The 14,239-nt window shown below is 37.2% G+C and overlaps 5 protein-coding genes and 1 non-coding gene across 6 annotated transcripts; 4 read left to right on the top strand and 2 right to left on the bottom strand.

Annotated features, from left to right (window-relative positions):
- The first annotated feature begins 1,677 nt into the window (after window positions 1-1,677).
- On the top strand, window positions 1,678-1,749 carry B0P05DRAFT_t33. The gene has a single exon. It is a non-coding gene; the product is annotated as a tRNA-Glu (tRNA).
- A 1,506-nt stretch (window positions 1,750-3,255) lies between these two features.
- On the bottom strand, window positions 3,256-3,764 carry B0P05DRAFT_466333 (uncharacterized protein; the record flags this gene model as incomplete). The annotated part of the gene is made up of 3 exons (XM_051574323.1): window positions 3,256-3,404; window positions 3,458-3,614; window positions 3,672-3,764. 3 exons carry the CDS (start codon window positions 3,762-3,764, stop codon window positions 3,256-3,258), a joined length of 399 nt encoding a protein of 132 aa, XP_051436747.1.
- A 431-nt stretch (window positions 3,765-4,195) lies between these two features.
- On the top strand, window positions 4,196-4,441 carry B0P05DRAFT_466241 (Gtr1/RagA G protein; the record flags this gene model as incomplete). Its single annotated transcript, XM_051574316.1, has 1 exon — window positions 4,196-4,441. A coding segment is annotated over one exon (246 nt), but the record flags the coding sequence as incomplete, so codon positions are not given.
- A 146-nt stretch (window positions 4,442-4,587) lies between these two features.
- Window positions 4,588-5,980, bottom strand: B0P05DRAFT_533687 (uncharacterized protein). Its single transcript, XM_051577236.1, has 8 exons — window positions 5,935-5,980; window positions 5,781-5,871; window positions 5,598-5,729; window positions 5,351-5,557; window positions 5,084-5,305; window positions 4,873-5,041; window positions 4,766-4,825; window positions 4,588-4,708 (listed from the first exon to the last, which is right to left on the bottom strand). The coding sequence occupies exons 1-6, from the start codon at window positions 5,946-5,948 to the stop codon at window positions 4,961-4,963; spliced, it is 747 nt and encodes a 248-aa protein (XP_051436745.1). The 5' UTR covers window positions 5,949-5,980; the 3' UTR covers window positions 4,588-4,708; window positions 4,766-4,825; window positions 4,873-4,960.
- Window positions 5,981-6,136: 156 nt separating this feature from the next.
- B0P05DRAFT_533685 (uncharacterized protein) lies at window positions 6,137-9,694 on the top strand. Its single transcript, XM_051577235.1, has 5 exons — window positions 6,137-6,321; window positions 6,372-6,433; window positions 6,495-7,099; window positions 7,176-8,768; window positions 8,809-9,694. Exons 1-5 carry the CDS (start codon window positions 6,287-6,289, stop codon window positions 9,451-9,453), a joined length of 2,940 nt encoding a protein of 979 aa, XP_051436744.1. The 5' UTR covers window positions 6,137-6,286; the 3' UTR covers window positions 9,454-9,694.
- Window positions 9,695-10,337: 643 nt separating this feature from the next.
- B0P05DRAFT_487568 (chitin synthase-domain-containing protein) lies at window positions 10,338-14,234 on the top strand. The gene is made up of 5 exons (XM_051575277.1): window positions 10,338-10,684; window positions 10,729-11,329; window positions 11,377-12,006; window positions 12,070-12,992; window positions 13,048-14,234. Exons 2-5 carry the CDS (start codon window positions 10,770-10,772, stop codon window positions 14,214-14,216), a joined length of 3,282 nt encoding a protein of 1,093 aa, XP_051436743.1. The 5' UTR covers window positions 10,338-10,684; window positions 10,729-10,769; the 3' UTR covers window positions 14,217-14,234.
- The last annotated feature ends 5 nt before the right edge of the window (window positions 14,235-14,239 follow it).

Raw genomic sequence — 14,239 nt, 5'->3', positions numbered from 1 at the left:
AACTCCATCTTTTCCCTTTGTGTTTACCTTGAACGACGAGACCAACAAATAAAAGAGATAAACCAATAATTAACAACAGAAGACTGTAAAGACTATTGTAATTATAGAGAGATAGACACAAATAGAGAGATTATAACCTTAGGCACAGTTCCTTCAAAAGACAATGAAGATATATGTAAAAGAAAATTTATAATAAAAAGATTTCAATTTTTAAGATTGATATTTTTATTCCTTCTAAAGTTCTTTAAGCTTTTATACTTTCTTTAGAATAAATTTCTACAAAGACAATTGCTTGTCATTAATCTAGAACAGATCAAACTTGCCCAAAAAGCAATTACGTTTGAAATGTCAAACAGGAGAACAATTAATACAATTAAATTATAAAATTCAACAGATTCAAACTGAGATGAACTGTCAAATACAATAAACAAAATAAAATAAAATAAAATACACAATTAAATCACAGCAAAATATCATGAAACAAAATACGGAAGAAGTAGGACAAATAAGGAACCAAAAAAAAAGTACAACAATTGAAACCCAGACCCAACAATTGACACACCGATCAGTGGTTTTAACTCGAATCTGATTGGGTCTGACAGAAGACAGAACCATTGGCTGAAACCTTTGGAACACCATTGTACAATCAGACCTGGACCAAATCACACCAAACTTTGTATGTACCTTAAAAACATCAGAGACATGTACCATTCCAATTTGAAGATTTGTTAACATAATAGAATCACCAGAAAAACCGCGAAAGAGAACGAAAAAGCGACCCAAAACAAATATGCACACATGACAATGTAAGTAATCCTCAGGTTAAAGATTATATTTTTATTAATAAACAATTATATGGGCTACTCTATGGAGCATAATGCCAAATTGTATGAACAGTTTTTACAAAAGAGAAAAAGGAGAGAGAGTGAAAAAACCTGACAGAAAGCAGACAACAGGAAAAAAGTAAGAGAGAAAAGAAGCAGAGACAGAAAGAGTATTGTAGATTTGCATGATTCCAAAGGCATGACCAACGGTTGGGAACTTTGATAATCACTTACCACCGTGGCAGCGCAGAGGAAAGGCATGACAAAAATAGTTCGTCTATGACGAGACCAGAGGAGGGAGCCAACGATCACCAGGATCTTGATCAGGGCGGATATTTGCAAGAGGATGTACAAGTACATCAATTGCATACAGTAACTGAAGCAGCGCCGACCAAAAAGGAGGAGGACCAGAGGAAGCCTTAGTTGGCAGTTGATTTAGAGCATAATCAAGACGATGAACACCAGCAGGAGCGTTGTCGTCTTTGTAGATAGATCCAATAAGTAGCAAAGCCAATAAAACTTGTAAAGTATAACCAGAGATACGTATAATAAGTCGTAGGGCTTAACTTACTATAGAGTGTAACTAATACTTAATATTTGTGTTGAAAGATGATGTTTATTTCATTGAGTGCAACTTATATTTATACTATCTATAATGTCTGAGTTGTGACTCAAGTGGAAGCTTCTAGTATTTGAAGTCGTAGCCGTATAAGGGGAATGCCAGATATGGTAATGATAATCAGATAAACATCTGACTAATAATTTCCAGAACCTTCGAGCACCTGCTGGTGTCTTCTGGCCGCTTTCTTAACATTGGGCTTAAATCTAAGTTTGGGTACGACAGCGTAAGTAATCCTCAATGGTCCAGTGGCTAGGATTTGTCGCTTTCACCGACACGGCCGGGGTTCGATTCCCCGTTGGGGAATATTTTGCTTTTTTTGTTAATGTTTATACTTAGTTATACATTTGTGGCTATGGGACAAGGTTTGATTTTTATATTAGTAACGTATAGAAGAGATTATGCAACATAATTTAAAGCAAGAAACTATTTAAAATACAAAAATAATAACTTAGCATAATCTACAGAGTTTGTAACAATAATGTAGGCATTTGTGGACATTTTGGTAGAGGCTAGGTGTTTATTGGAAATACCACTTGCTATTGCGGTTTTGTCCCTATACAAATATCTGTTACAGGGTATATCGCTAAAACGGTGTATGACTGTAGTCAATCCATTTCATTGTTGAAAGCTAGAAAAAAAAATAAACGGTTGTTAACAGTCGTATAGATAACATCTACACTAGCTCTTTGTTCTCTCGGTGACATACAGAGAAGGGACCGCTTGGAAAAACTAAGCTTTTGTTGAATGATGAAGCTGACTCAAAAAAGCTTACCCTCTGCGTCCTACTTTAAAGTGTTTGTTGATATGTGTGTCTGTGTGTCTACTGCTCAATAAGATAAAATCTATCTGCTTGAGCTATAAATGTTGTTTCTACCCTCACATATCTCTTCTTGTCTCTCTATTCAATGCTGCCCTATTAAAAGCTATAATTCCCCTTCCAAGGTTCTCTTGGTCCTTGCAAAAACAATTTAATAAGAAATATAAAGCATGGAATAAATATGCCGCAGTATCATCAATAGACGAGCTTATTTGATCATTTTCTCTTATGGAAACGAAAAAATAAAAGAAGGGTGTAAAAAAAAAAATGAACCTAATCACTATCATTTTTATTGAAATAGAGACAACGCATATGGGCAAGACCAGGGTAGGAAAAAAATAGAACACTGCTTGGACATATGTACCGTTTGCTTAGTAAAAACCATATAAAAGATGCAGAGAGTCAGAACCATACTATTTCCTGAGTATTTCAAGGCGCTTAATGTCTCTGCAAATCACCTTTACTTTTGCTTGATCCATCCTTGGCTTTAGCTCTTTGAGCTCACTGTTTTCAACCTCACAGAGTCAGCCTTCAACCAATCGACGATACGTCTCTGTCCCTGATTGCATCAAATGAACGTAAAGCAGATTTGTATGTGGAGCAAGGCGGGTGTGTATGCAAAGAGAGTGAAAAGAGATAGAGGGCATGTCAACTTTGATTGTGTTGCATGAATAGAAAACAAGGCGCACATCTTATAAGTTGGGCAAAGATGCAGACGGGAGGGGGGGGGGAGGACAATGCGCATTCTAAATATACAGTGAATGATAAAGGTAGGTTTTGAATTCAGTTCATCTTGGGTCTCGCAACTGGCGATCCTTTTCAAGTATTCTTTATTTAAACATAGTTCAAGAAAAAAAACAAAGGGGCTTTTATATACAGTTTTTCCTCTTTCTTTTTTTCTTCTTTGGGTTTGGTATGAAAAATATATTGTATGTAACGTGCTTTAAATAATGCAGCAATAATAACCTCTAATTGATAGCTTCTTTTTCTGTTTAGATAGCAAATGATTCTCCACACCCACAAGTTCCCTTTGCATTTGGATTGTTAAATACAAAATGCTCTGATAATTTGTCTTGAACAAAATCCATTTCACTTCCTAGCACTGTAATCAAAGCTTTTGAGTCGACAAGCACAGTGACACCTATGTGTTCAAACACAAGTTAGATACAAAAAAGCATACACTTCTTTAATTACCATCTTGATTCACAATCTCATCAAACTTGCCCTTATGATCAGTAAACTGTAAATCATAAGAATTGCCTGAACAACCTTTTTGTTTAACTCCAACTCGAAGATACTGCGGTGTTGGTCCTTCAGTCAAAGTCTTGAGACGAGAAACAGCAGCAGGTGTCTAGAGAACAGGGGGTTAATGACTAATGACTAATCAAGACAGGCCCAAATGACTTACCAGAGTTAAAGCAGCCTTTCTTAAACGCAAACGAGAAGTAGGGTTTTGAGCTGAATTGGAAGCAACTTGTCTGACTACGGCACCAATCGACATTGTGTAATTAGCAGAGATAATGTAAGGATAAGAAAAGAAAAAGAAAAAAGAAATGACCATGCTAAATGCGATTTAATAGGTTTCTATTCAATCTCCGTTCCGAACTCGATCAAGGAGATCACAAGACAAGGCCATTTCCTTCTCTTTCAGACTGAAAAAGCGCTGGCTGCTTATAAATAGGAGTCGAACGGGAAGGACTTTCATAAAATCCATTATTTTTGATAATAATGTAGCAAAAAAGACTCGTTATTTAGAACCCACACGTAGGCAAAGTCCTTTTTATAGATCCACAATCGAGTTTTGTCCTTAGTTTTATGGGGTAATCATACCAATGTTGAGTCCTAGACAACTTGAGACTAAATCTATAGGATATTAGAGGGTAAATATAAATACACACAGATATATATACTGTACTAGTGTTCTTCCATAATCAAGATGAGGCATTCAATGATTATTTAGCAATCCACCGAGATGTGATATTTAAAGATGTACATGTACTTATCTATGTATTTGATGCCATTAACACTGAATTAGATAAAGGTATTCACTATTATCAATCATTCCTAGAAGCTGTTTTGTTATATTTGTCTCATGCCGCTGTATTTTGTTTGATGCATAAAATGGACTTAATTCAAGAAAACAAGAGAGAAAAAGTAAACACAGCCAAGAGAGAATAGAACTTATTCAATTTGTTAGATATTTGGAAAGCAAAAACAGGAACTGAAAGTGCGATTAGAGCCTATTCAAATCCAAGTATTTTAGATATTTATATGGGATGAAGCACTATATGCCGCAAGCGAAAGAGAGCTGATAATAATAATAATAATAATAATAATAATAAAAAAACGGACTTACATAACGACAGGCTTGGATCAACATCATCCAAATAGGCATCGGTTTGAAAAGATTAGCAGCATTATTAAACAATTCAACCTCTGTACAAGGTATATACATGAAACTTAGATGTTTTGATAGAGAAGACGTTTATTCGAAGCAAATAGAGATCAAAGGAAGTCATTTTACAGCTTTTTTTTTGTTTGATTCATTGACAAACAACACAAGTATATTGCTCATTGTTTCTGATACCAGCATTATTAAGCTATTTTAGAGTTATCTATTGTCTTTTAATTCTTTATTAGCTTCTGCTACACGAATGAATATTACAGCTGCAAGGCGATATTTCAAATCATTGTAAATTATTCTGGTAGGCTCGCTTTATCATAACCTTCCATACTTTCAATCAGTTTCATTGTCAATGGATCAGAGAATCCAAAAAACTAAAAGAGTATAAATAGATGTCTACAAAACAATCCACTTACTAATGGTCCACTGACACGAGTCTGAGCTGATCTACTTCTTATACATGCTTCTGTCCAAGGTGCTGTAGGAGTTGGTCCTGTCCATGTAGTTGTCTTGTGCTGAACAGTAAAGACAGGTCCCTCCCCTTCCTTTGCAGGAGGTAAAATGCCCATGGTATAATCATTTCCGAAATGCGATTTAGTAGCACGATAACCTACTGGATAAGGATGTTTATATTTACACTATATAATTCATCAGTCATTGCTCTCTTTCACGAATCACTCTACTCCTCGACTACTCCACGCTTTTGATCTTCCTTCACCAGTCACCAATTCCCCTAGTGACCATATCGTAGTTCCAATGCTTCTAAGTGTTAAAGGGACAGAGATATCTGTTGGTAATTCATCCTCTGTTTTTGTCTCATTCTGGATTCTTTCTGCTACTTCTAATTGCTTAATTCGGTCATTTTCATCTACAATATCATTTAATTCAAACTAACAAGTTAGTGTTATGGCATAGAGAGCGTATACATACATTTTCTTCAGGTATTTCACCACGAAGACGTCTCGAGAGTCGTGAAGGTACTTTTGTGCTTACTATAATTGTCTTTTTCTTATAACTTTGAGTACGTCTCTTTTTCTTTCCAGCATCGAATTTTGGTATATCCTTTGATACAAACATTAGTGGGGAAATACACTCAATAATTCATATCTTTACAGCTGCTATTCCTTCTTCGTTGTGTAGGCCAAGCTCTTTTAACAAGTTTTCGTTTTCTTGAATATTAAGCTTTCTTTTAAGCTCGTAGTTGCTAAACAATACATATAAGTTATATATATATATATATATATATATATATGTCTTGTCAAGTTACCTAATATCTGTCATTTTTCTCCAGAAAAAAAAAATGAAAAAGAAACGCGTTCCTGATACGTGACTTTTTTGAAGACATGCTTACCTAATAGACGTGATTTCTTCTTACTGGCAATTCAAGGAACCAATGAAAATTGGTGGCTTGTTTACTATAGAGAAGCGAATCAGTGTGCGCGTATAAAAATGAATGGAACCCCCATCCATCAAGTTTTTTTTTCCTTTTCTTTCTTTTTCTTCTTGTTGTTTAAAGAAGTACATATTATCTATTTTCTTTACTACATATCTATAAGAAAAAAGAAAAAAGTCAAGTATATATACTGGTTATATACAAACATATCTTCTTCTCCACCAGCATGCAAAGTGCTGATATTAGGCTAGTGTATGTTGCGTATGTATACTACTTTGAGTTGTTTTCTGGTTCTTACTCGTATTCCATAGACCTTCAAAACCATTATTGGGATTCGAAAACGATACACTGCAGTATAATAAGCAAGAAAGAGGTAGCTTCTAACAAACTATATTATGTGTATATGTTTTTTTCTTTCTCTAATTCAACATTAGATACTTCATATGACGTAGACATGGAATCGACCGGTGAGCTTAATCTCAACGCTCTTGACAACCTCACACTCTCACCCAACCTCGATCAAGTTTACGATGAAGACGATGAGGATTATGAGTCATTTGTGTCTCAAAAGCAAGATGAAGTACAGCTTCCCTCTGCCACTGCGGATGCCATGGAAACATATACAAACATCACAGAAAACATCTATTGTGGATCAGCCACGGGTAAATCAATTGCAGAAGAAAGTATGCCTTGTGAATGTAAATACAGACCAGACATTGATAACCCAGATGCTGCTTGTGGCGATGATAACTACTGTATCAATCGAATGATGTTTATGGAATGCATGGTAGACGATTGTCCCTGTGATCGGTATTGTCGTAACCGACGTTTCCAGCTCAAACAGTATGCCCGTGTAGATGTGATTCGTACAGAAAAGAAAGGGTTTGGATTGAGAGCTTTGACTGATTTACCTGCCAATGCGTTTATTATGGAATATATTGGTGAAGTCATTCCAAACCATGAATTTATACGCAGAACCAAGGAATACGAAGCAGCTGGATTACAACATTATTACTTTATGACACTCAAGACAGACGAAGTAAGTTGATATAATGAATAAAAAAAAAGGGAGGGAGGAGGAGAAGGAGGAAAAATCCAATTGACATGTATGATAGATTATTGATGCTACAAAAAAAGGGTGCTTGGCTCGATTTATAAACCATTCATGTAATCCAAATTGTGTTACTCAGAAGTGGGTCGTGGGCAAAAATATGCGTATTGGTATATTTACCAAAAGACCTATTCAAGCAGGCTCAGAATTGACATTTGATTATAAATTTGAACGGTATGGTGCTGTGGCTCAACCTTGTTATTGTGGTGAACCTAGTTGTAAGGGCTACATTGGTGGTACTCTTAAGAGTACAGCAAAACCCTCTACACAGACAGCAAGTGAAGACGAGGAACAAGACACACAAAAGGAAGACTCAGATACAGCAGCAGTAACACTCACGCAGAAAAAAATGCTTCGTAAAATACACCAACGTCGAGCTTCTGAACCATTACAAGACCCTCGTGAAGTACAGTCATTTGTGAAGCGTATGTTGGACTCTGTTGGCAAATCACATTTTGTGCTTCAATTGTTACAGCGACTTGAATTGACAGATGCAAATACACCTGAAGGCAAAGAGATCCTTAAGAAATTCGTGCGTCTTCATGGCTTAAAGATGCTCAAGTTTTGGCTAGGCGAATGGAAGAATGATAATGTGATTTTACTGAAAGTATTGCAGGTCTTGTCTCAATTGCCTTTAGCCAACAGAAATGGATTGGAGGACTGTAACCTATTGGAACTTGTGGACAGACTAACTCATCATGAAAACCAGGACATTCAACACCATGCTACCCAACTCTTAAAAGATTGGAGTCAACTCAAGAGTGTCTATCGTATTCCTAAGCGTATCCCTACTGAATCTACACCAAGCCATCACAAGCATGATCATGGTAACCATGAAACCAGTTCCCAAGCATCTGCTGAGATGATGCCTCGCTATGAATCCAGCCGAGAATTCTTTGATCCAGACGATGATTACTTTGAATACTTGTCGCTTGATGTGACTGCCACTGAAATCCAATGGAAAACAGAATATCCTCCTTGTTCTACCATCCCTACAGCACCCCGAGCCATGATGGATGCCTGCCTCAAGAATGGTTATTATGGCTATCATCGTCCTGCTGCTTTACGTCCATCTTATCGCAATAGTCATCATGAAGATACCCATTCAGGTGCAGATGATGATCGTTCGGTGTATTCATCACCTTATCATAAAACGACACCCAAACCAACAGATACATCTTCAGGGAATGCTTCTCCTAAATTGCCCAATAACTGGAGATATGCTTATGCAGAAGATGGTACTATATACTACTATAATCGTCTTACGGGTAAGACACAGTGGCAATTTCCAGAAGAGCGTGTGAGTTCGATTGAAGGTGTCAACCAATCTGATCTAGAAGACTTGGTTGAGAAGGCAATTCAAGATACTGAAAACAAGAGAAAGATGCGCAGTGAAAGCCCTGCTGTCTCTTTAAATGATATGCAATCACCCAACAAAGCAACACCTTCTATCAGTAGACGGGAATCTGCTGAACAAGCATTAGATGAAAATGAACTCAAGAAGGAAATAGGCAAAATAGTGACCAAGTATCTCAGTTCAAAGCAAAAGCAGTTATGGAATGGAGACAAGCATTTGTTTAAAGAATTAGCGAGAAAGGTAATCCTGATTGTAGATCACAGAAGACTTATTCATCTAGATGACACACCATATTGTGGACCGAGAAATACAATCTTCACGCAAAATACAGGCTATTAACAGCAACATTCGTACCAAGATTGAAAAGTTTATTGATACGCATGGTGCGGATATTCTAGTTAAAGTGCAACGAAAACGAAAGCAGAGATCGATATCAAAAGAAAAGCCTATTGTTGAAGAGAACAAGCAGTCTTCCTTTATAGCAGACGAACTACCTTCTTCTCCAAAAAAGCCACGAATAGAATCTGAAGAGGATCATCAATCCACTTCTCCTTCTTCTTTACCACCTCCTCCTACGGATACAAATAAGCAGAAAGACGATTCATATTATGCACGCACTACGAACAATATGGACAGTCGACCTACCTCACCTTATCGTGAATACAACAGTCGGCCTAATTACAATCGATCACATCACTATACAAACAATGGTTATTACCGGTATCCACATCATCACTTTCATCACCGTCATCATCACCGTCATCGTCCGCCTTCACCTTATTATCGCAGTAGTAATCGTTATAGCAGTAACAGTCGAAGATCACCACCACCACCACCATCACTCTTGCACTATTATCATAGTAGGAGTTCTTCAAGAAGAGGATCATTGTCTGATGATGACATAGACAGAAGAAGATGGGGCTAATTTATGTAATTTGTATATCATTCTTTCTTTCATACATTGTAAATATCCAGAAAAAAAAAAAGTAATCATTGTTTCCAAAATAAATCCTTTGTTGGAATGTACTATTTAATTCTGTCATTTTATTAGAAGAATAGGCTATATAGCTCATTGCGATGTTAAATTACGTACCTTTCAGTTAAACATAGACTATTTTCTACTGCGCACTCATTGTTATTATTTTAGTCTAAACTAAAGAAACCATCTTTATCTATAAAATAAAAAAGAATTGAATGATAGAGATTTATGTTTTCTGTAAATTGATTATCACACTCTATTATAGCCTATGCATATATCTGGTGTTGCATAATCCCCTCTTCCTCCTAAGATGGATGTTGTTGTCGATGTGAATATACATCACTTGCATTTTACTTCTTATAACCCCTAATGTCTGTATGGGATGGCCTATACTTTACGTACATCAACACCTATTCTTTTTTTTTTCTGCCATTCTGAATCATATGGACTATGATGTACTTTGCAATTGCAGTAAATTGAGCCCCTTAAGGACCAAAAGCGAGTTCTCCCAGTCTTTTTGTTTGTTTGTATAAGAAAGCATATGCCCCTTTTCATGATTAGTCTTGAATTCTAGAAGCTCTCCTCATTAAATAATGCCCATAAACACACACCATGATAGACTGTGCATACATATAAATAAAACAAACAATAGTAAGACTCAACTCCTTTTTCAACAGACAACATCTTTTTTTTTCTGTGATTTTTCCTCTCTTCTTATTGTTATATATATATATGCTTGTATAATTATTATTTTATACGTTAAAATCGATTTTATTTAATAAACCTACATATAGAGACCTCAACATGGATATTTCATTCAGTAATTTTTCAATCAATTCAGATTATCGTGAAACTACGAATAGTCAATTACCAAAACGCTCCACTTCACTTGTTCGCCCCGAAAGAAGTCGCATTGACGCAAACCACCCTCAATACCACACAAAAAGAAAATTAAAAGAGCGTTTAGACCCTCATGACACAACGCATCGTCCTTCTGGTGATCGATTTCACCCCACTCGACGTTCAGTGATAAGAAGAGGCTTAATATCAAGAGATGATTCTGATGATCAACTAGAAAACATTGATAATTCACAATTTAAAACATCATGGAGTTGTTGGACAATCTATTGTTATTTAGTTACTTGCTGTTTCCCTTCTCCTATTTTAGAGGCCATAGGTACCAATGACATATTCGTATTCTTTGTTCTGATCATGTCATAGGCAAAAGAGATAAAAGTGCTCAAACGGCATTTCGTGAAAAAATGGGACTTGTCAGCATCATTTTGTGTATCATGGCTTTTGTTGGTTTCTTGACCTTTGGATTCACACAAGCCGTGTGTCCTCGGCCTGCACTCAGTTTTCGAGTAGATTCAATTAACCAAGGCTATGTTATTATTCATGGATGGGCTTATTTGCTTGCTTCATGGAACGATCATCCCGCCATTGCAGGCTTAACCAACTTATCGACGAATGTGATTTACGAACCCATCCAGGCTGGAGGAAAAGATGCTTCTTTTTTGTTTCAAAACATCAATCAACAATGTAGTTCCGTCTTTTTACCTAAAAAAGCAGGAGCAATAGTGGGTCAAGGTGATCTACTGAGTTATTTTCCTTGTCAGTTAATGGATCATAACAAAAGTCCAATGCTAGTATCCAATGGCAATATGACAGCGTGTCACTTGAAGCCCTCTTCCCGAGAAAAACTAAATTCGATGCAAACAAAGGGTATACTTAACTCAGAAGGAAGATACGACAAGGCAGGCAGAGTGTATTATGATTGGCATGATGTGAACACAACCTCTCATTTGGCAGTGTATAATAGGTAACAACTATCAAAATTACCCCTCTAGGTAATTTAATTTTCATTAGTTATGTGCTCAATCTCAACCTACTACAATCTTTGTCACAATCGTTATTTACATTGCCTCCCAATGGACTTATACAATCCATTCTTAGAAACACCAGTGATTTTGGCGGGAAAGATATCACGCATATAATTGCAGCACATCCAAAAGATGAAAATACAATAGTAACATGGCAAACAGAAGCGACTTGCTTGTTGGATACGATCAAAGTAGGAGAAATCGATACAAAAAGCGTAGGATGCATTGCCTCAGATGTTGTTCTCTATACATCCTTAATTGTTATTTTGGGCGTCATCTTTGTCAAATTTTTTCTTGCTGTTGTGTTTGGATGGTTTTTGTCGGTTAAGCTCGGCAACTTCAACACTGAAAACAGAGCGACTTATAAAGACCGCATGAAAAGGGATCTTGAGATAGAAGATTGGACGACGGGTATTCATGTTCCTGCAGAAGCAATACGGCCTCATAGCTCTTTTTCGTCACATACGCATCGAACTCCTTACCAGCAGAGTCCATTAAATAAAAAGAAAAGCATCATTCCTACAAAGTCAAGATTTACACAGCCTGAAGCTGGATTGATGCATTTTAACTCGTTTGAAAGACCCACGAGCGTGATTTGGAAACAAGCCAATACAGGGTAAATGGTTTTCTTAAGATGCTCATCTATGTAGTTTAACTGATTATTTCATGTTAGGTCCAGAGTGTTTGGATCACCACGACAGATGTACAACTCAAGCGTAATTTTATCGCCTCGGTCCACATTAGCACTCGATACCAACAGAAGCTCTCAAGGTCCATTATCAAGACATTCTTCAGAGACTTCAGGATCCTTGTCTCATGGAACGCATCAAACAACAGTAGGCTGCCCGTACAATGTATCCCCTCATGTCATCAAACAGCCAAAGCCCGAATTTAAACCCTTTGGATTCACGTTGGCCCACACCATTTGTTTAGTCACTTGTTATTCTGAAGGAGAAGAAGGTCTTCGAACCACACTGGACTCTATTGCTTCTACAGATTATCCTCACTCACATAAACTGATTCTAGTGGTTGCAGATGGTATGATCACAGGTCATGGTAACAGTATGTCTACTCCTGATATCTGTATTTCCATGATGCAGGATTTCCTGATTGAGCCAGGAGCAGTGGAGGCAAATTCCTATGTGGCTATTGCAGATGGCACAAAACGACACAATATGGCCAAAATCTATACTGGTTTCTATAAATATGACGATAAGACAGTCGACATAAGTTCACAAAAACGCGTGCCTATGATTACCATTGTCAAATGTGGTACACCTGAAGAACAAAAAAAGGAAGTTAAACCCGGAAACCGGGGCAAGAGAGACTCTCAAGTGATTCTCATGTCATTTCTACAAAAGATCATGTTTGATGAACGAATGACTGAGTTAGAGTATGAGTTTTTTACGAATATTTGGCGCATTACTGGTGTGAGTCCTGATCGATATGAAATTGTGTTGATGGTGGATGCAGACACAAAGGTGTATCCTGATGCCTTGTCTCGTTTAGTAAGCTGTATGGTGGAAGATCCAGAAGTCATGGGACTTTGTGGAGAGACTAAGATTGGAAACAAAACAGACAGTTGGGTCTCCATGATTCAAGGTAACAAGAGAGAGAGAGAAAGTCCATGACGTTGAATGAATTAACCGTTCAATAGTGTTTGAGTATTATATCTCTCATCATCAATCGAAAGCGTTTGAATCCATCTTTGGTAATGTTACTTGTTTACCAGGTTGTTTCTGTATGTATCGTATTAAGGCACCCAAGGGCAACAATGGACACTGGGTTCCTATATTGGCCAACCCTGATATTATTGAGCATTATTCCGAAAATGTGGTTGACACCCTTCACAAGAAAAACTTGCTTTTGCTTGGGGAAGACAGATACCTATCGACCTTGATGTTAAAGACATTCCCTCAAAGGAAAATGCTTTTTGTGCCTCAAGCTGTCTGTAAAACAGTGGTGCCTGATTCATTTATGGTTTTATTATCACAAAGAAGACGTTGGATCAATTCGACTATTCATAATCTTATGGAGCTTGTGTTTGTACGAGACTTGTGTGGGACGTTTTGTTTTTCTATGCAGTTTGTTGTGTTCATGGAACTTGTAGGCACACTCGCGTTGCCTGCAGCTATTTCATTTACTATCTATCTTATTATCTTGGCCATGCTTGGGCAACCTGCTGTTCTTTCCTTGATCTTGCTTGCCCTTATTTTAGGATTGCCAGCAATTCTGATTGTCATGACCAGTAGAAAACTTGTTTATGTAGGCTGGATGTTTATTTACTTGTTTAGTTTACCTATCTGGAACTTTGTTTTGCCTTCCTATGCTTATTGGCATTTTGATGATTTCACATGGGGAGAAACTCGAAAAGTCGAGGGCGAAGGCAAAGATAGCCATGGTGACAAAGAGGGCGAGTTTGATTCATCACAAATCATTATGAAGAAATGGTCTGAATTCGAAAAAGAAAGAAAATGGCGAGAAGCAGAAGCAAGATCAAGAGCACTGATTCAACAGTCGAGGTGGTCGCCTCAGCATACAGATCTTTTTTTGCAAATAGATCAGTCTACTTTGTCTACACTCATTGGGTCCAGTCTAGGGCAATCTCCTCATATGGCGTTTTCTTCACTTAGAAATCATACTTTGACAGCGGAAGAGAGTAACGAGAGCACGGATTCTGAAGATGCAAGCCAAATAGAGCAATGGAGACCAACTGCAGTTGCCTTAGAGTCTGAAAAGGCACACTCCATGGGCAATGCTCATCATTTATCTGCTATAGCTTCCAGGGACGAAAATGATTGGGGGAGCATTGTAGAAAAACAATAAAAAGGGGTTTCATGATTTATTTG

Source organism: Gilbertella persicaria (assembly GCF_025201335.1).
Source record: "Gilbertella persicaria strain CBS 190.32 chromosome Unknown B0P05scaffold_11, whole genome shotgun sequence".
In the NCBI taxonomy this organism is placed as follows: Eukaryota; Fungi; Mucoromycota; class Mucoromycetes; order Mucorales; family Choanephoraceae; genus Gilbertella; species Gilbertella persicaria.
This window is presented reverse-complemented; position numbering and strand designations above follow the sequence as displayed.